The 2,500-nt window shown below is 46.9% G+C and overlaps 1 protein-coding gene and 1 long non-coding RNA gene across 16 annotated transcripts in view; one reads left to right on the top strand and one right to left on the bottom strand.

Moving 5' to 3' along the window:
• cacna1aa (calcium channel, voltage-dependent, P/Q type, alpha 1A subunit, a) overlaps positions 1-2,500 on the bottom strand; it is an 84,641-nt gene that overhangs the window by 20,626 nt on the left and 61,515 nt on the right. For 13 of the 15 annotated variants that reach the window (XR_014122731.1, XR_014122730.1, XR_014122728.1 and 10 more), the window contains one exon: positions 1,679-1,775. Coding sequence is in view for 11 of the 15 variants with exons in the window: in XM_081710952.1 (XP_081567078.1) it covers positions 1,679-1,775 (97 nt within the window). In the remaining 4 variants the exon portion in view is untranslated. Of the gene's footprint in view, positions 1-801; positions 899-1,678; positions 1,776-2,500 lie in introns of all 15 variants that reach the window. The other 2 variants (XR_014122729.1, XM_081710954.1) reach the window with 1 other exon arrangement.
• The window catches only part of LOC145656982 (uncharacterized), an 11,912-nt gene that overhangs the window by 2,954 nt on the left and 6,458 nt on the right, over positions 1-2,500 (top strand). The window contains exon 1 of the long non-coding RNA XR_014122733.1: positions 1-757. This exon is cut by the window's left edge and continues 2,954 nt beyond it. This is a non-coding gene — a long non-coding RNA (uncharacterized LOC145656982). The remainder of the gene's footprint in view (positions 758-2,500) is intronic.

The following is a 2,500-nucleotide window of genomic DNA, read 5'->3' on the forward strand; positions in this document are numbered from 1 at the left end:
ATATTGCTGTCACTACGTTGCCTATGAGCTACCTTTGCCTAGTTAAGGAAACAGGACACATTGATGTGTGTGTTGTACATGTGTTTGTTTGTGTGTATGTAAAAATAAAGGAGAGAGACAGAGAGCTGGTCCGCAGAGAAAGGTAAGAGTATCTCTAGGAATGCCATCCACAGGACTGAGGGACTCGGAGGACTGAAGTCCTTCAGGCCTTCCCAGCACTGCTGCACACGCACATGTGGCTCTGCCTGAATGTGTCTGTGTGGGAAGGAGTGCAGTGGTATGTGTAATATGTGTTCTGTGTGTTTGGTCTCATGAGGAACAATGAGAATGTCTTTATTTCCACAATTACTTTACCACTTCTGTTTTCTGCATTGCCTGCATTTTATCTGATGACATTAAAGCACTGGCATTTGCTTTAATGCATTAAAATTTTATTTGATGTATCTCTAATGTATTAAAAGGAAACAAGATTTTATTGATTGCATGAACAGATGTGTGTGTGGGAACGTGTACGTGTTCACATGTTTATGTGTGTGTGTATGTGTGGGTGAGTGTGTGTGTGTGCGTGTCTTCATGCGGTGCAAAAGCAGTGAGAAGGCCCGTCCGCTCCCGCTTCCCTGTGGATCGGCCTGGCTAACAGCTAACACAACCCCACCCCAAAAACCACAACAGCAGTTGCCTCACATCAGAGAACGCAGGAGGGGCAAAAGAAAGAGAGGGAGACAAAGAAAAAACGAGGAGGAGTAAACACCAACAGGTACGACACACAGTGCTGGCCGTTCTCGGAGTCAGTGCCTCTACCTTGTACGCAACCCGTGCAGGGCACTTCTTCCCCAGGCCTAAAGGTGGCGACATTTGCCTGAGCATGTCATACATATCCCTGTAACTGATCCTGCCACTGGGCGACCGAGAAAATAAATAAATAAAACCACACCGGGTGCGTGGGGAGGGGGAGAGGAGAAGAGGAAGCCAACAAAAACCGAAAGGAAAGAGGAGAAGAAGAAGGTGGTGGGGAGGGGAGAACAGAAAAAAGAAGGTTATTGGTTTGGGCTGGTGCCAGAGAGAGGCTCTGTAATCTAAGCTGATCTTGGCTGGGAGGTGGGGAGGGGCTGAAGAGAGGGGCAGAAGGAGGGGGGGGGGGGTATTTGCTGTCGGCCTTAGGGCGGCATTCTATGTAACCGGGGAGCAGGTTGCATAGAAGAGCAGCGGGGCTTCAGAACAGGCACAAAGTCCCGCTGCAGACAGGGCGGCGCTATGGCACTTTACGTCAATGCAGTTTCTGTCCCCCTCCCCCCAGAACAATGCACACTACCATGTAATCTAGGGCTAGTGAAAGAAACGAGAAAAATTGAGTTACAAACAAACAAACAAACAAACAAACAAACAAAACCAATAAAACAAAGAACCAAGGATGCACGATTTGATTGTTTTCTTCAAAAATATTTTTTCCCTTTTTTTCTATTGACATTCATAGTGGAGCATGTCATGCTTCTTAGAGTATCTGCATTGTCCTGCACATTCTCTTTTTTAGATCAGAATGCAAGTCGAAATGGTGAGTGTGCAAAAAATGTTATAAAAGTAACCAAAAAAGAAAAAAATTAAGAAAAAAAAAGGTAAGCGACATTCATTCCATTCTGGATGCTAGCAGGTGCTATTAGTTTTTTAGTGGAAGTCAAACCTTGCAGGCCACCCTATGAGGACATTTCTTTCCTAAGCCCAGAGGGGGGTCGATTACTCGCAATAAACTGTACATATCCTTATAATGAATGCGCCCACTGCAAGAAGAATACAGGGAAGTTAGAGCACACAATGCAGAACAGAGACATAGGAAGGAGATCACAAGATCACACACAGGAAGATTACACACACTAGCACACATTAGATCATTCGCTCGTCACCCATTGGGGCTGCTTTTGTAACTGGCCCTTTGAAATTCTGTTGTTTAAATAATTTTCTGTAATCCTTACTTCCAGTCTCCTGGTATCGCTTCCTCCACATATTTGTTTATTTGATTCTTTCTTTCCTTTTCTTTTTCCCTGTTGCCTCACCCTGCCCTCTGTGTGCACTCCTACAGCGAGGGTTAGTGTGCAGCAGGTAGGTGACAGGCCCCTGAATGCGGATACCAAGAAACTTAGTGTGTTCCTTAGAGGGAGGTGGGGGAGGAGCTCGGCACAGTAAGTTTGGGTTACAGTGTTCCAATATATGAGTAGGTGAGGGCAAGCGTGCAAGGATAGGGGTCCAAGGATTCCACCATTTCCACTGGGATGGTGAGGAGGAAATGCATGGATCTTTGAGATCCATATTGCCCTCTCTCCAGAGGGGGCACTGCTGGCCGAGTGTCACTGATGAGCTGGCCACGGGGCACAGCGGGGGAGTGGCCGCTCATTAGAGGTCCTGGCAAGGCCCTGCCCCTGCGGCATGTCAGACGACAAGAAAGATAGGCAGGGTTCTGTGTTCTAGAGGGCACTGGGTCAGTTCACACGTATGTTCAACTGTTTAG

The sequence above is a fragment of the Electrophorus electricus genome, chromosome 3 (genome assembly GCF_041902795.1).
Source record: "Electrophorus electricus isolate QZ-2024a chromosome 3, ASM4190279v1, whole genome shotgun sequence".
Taxonomy (NCBI): Eukaryota; Metazoa; Chordata; class Actinopteri; order Gymnotiformes; family Gymnotidae; genus Electrophorus; species Electrophorus electricus.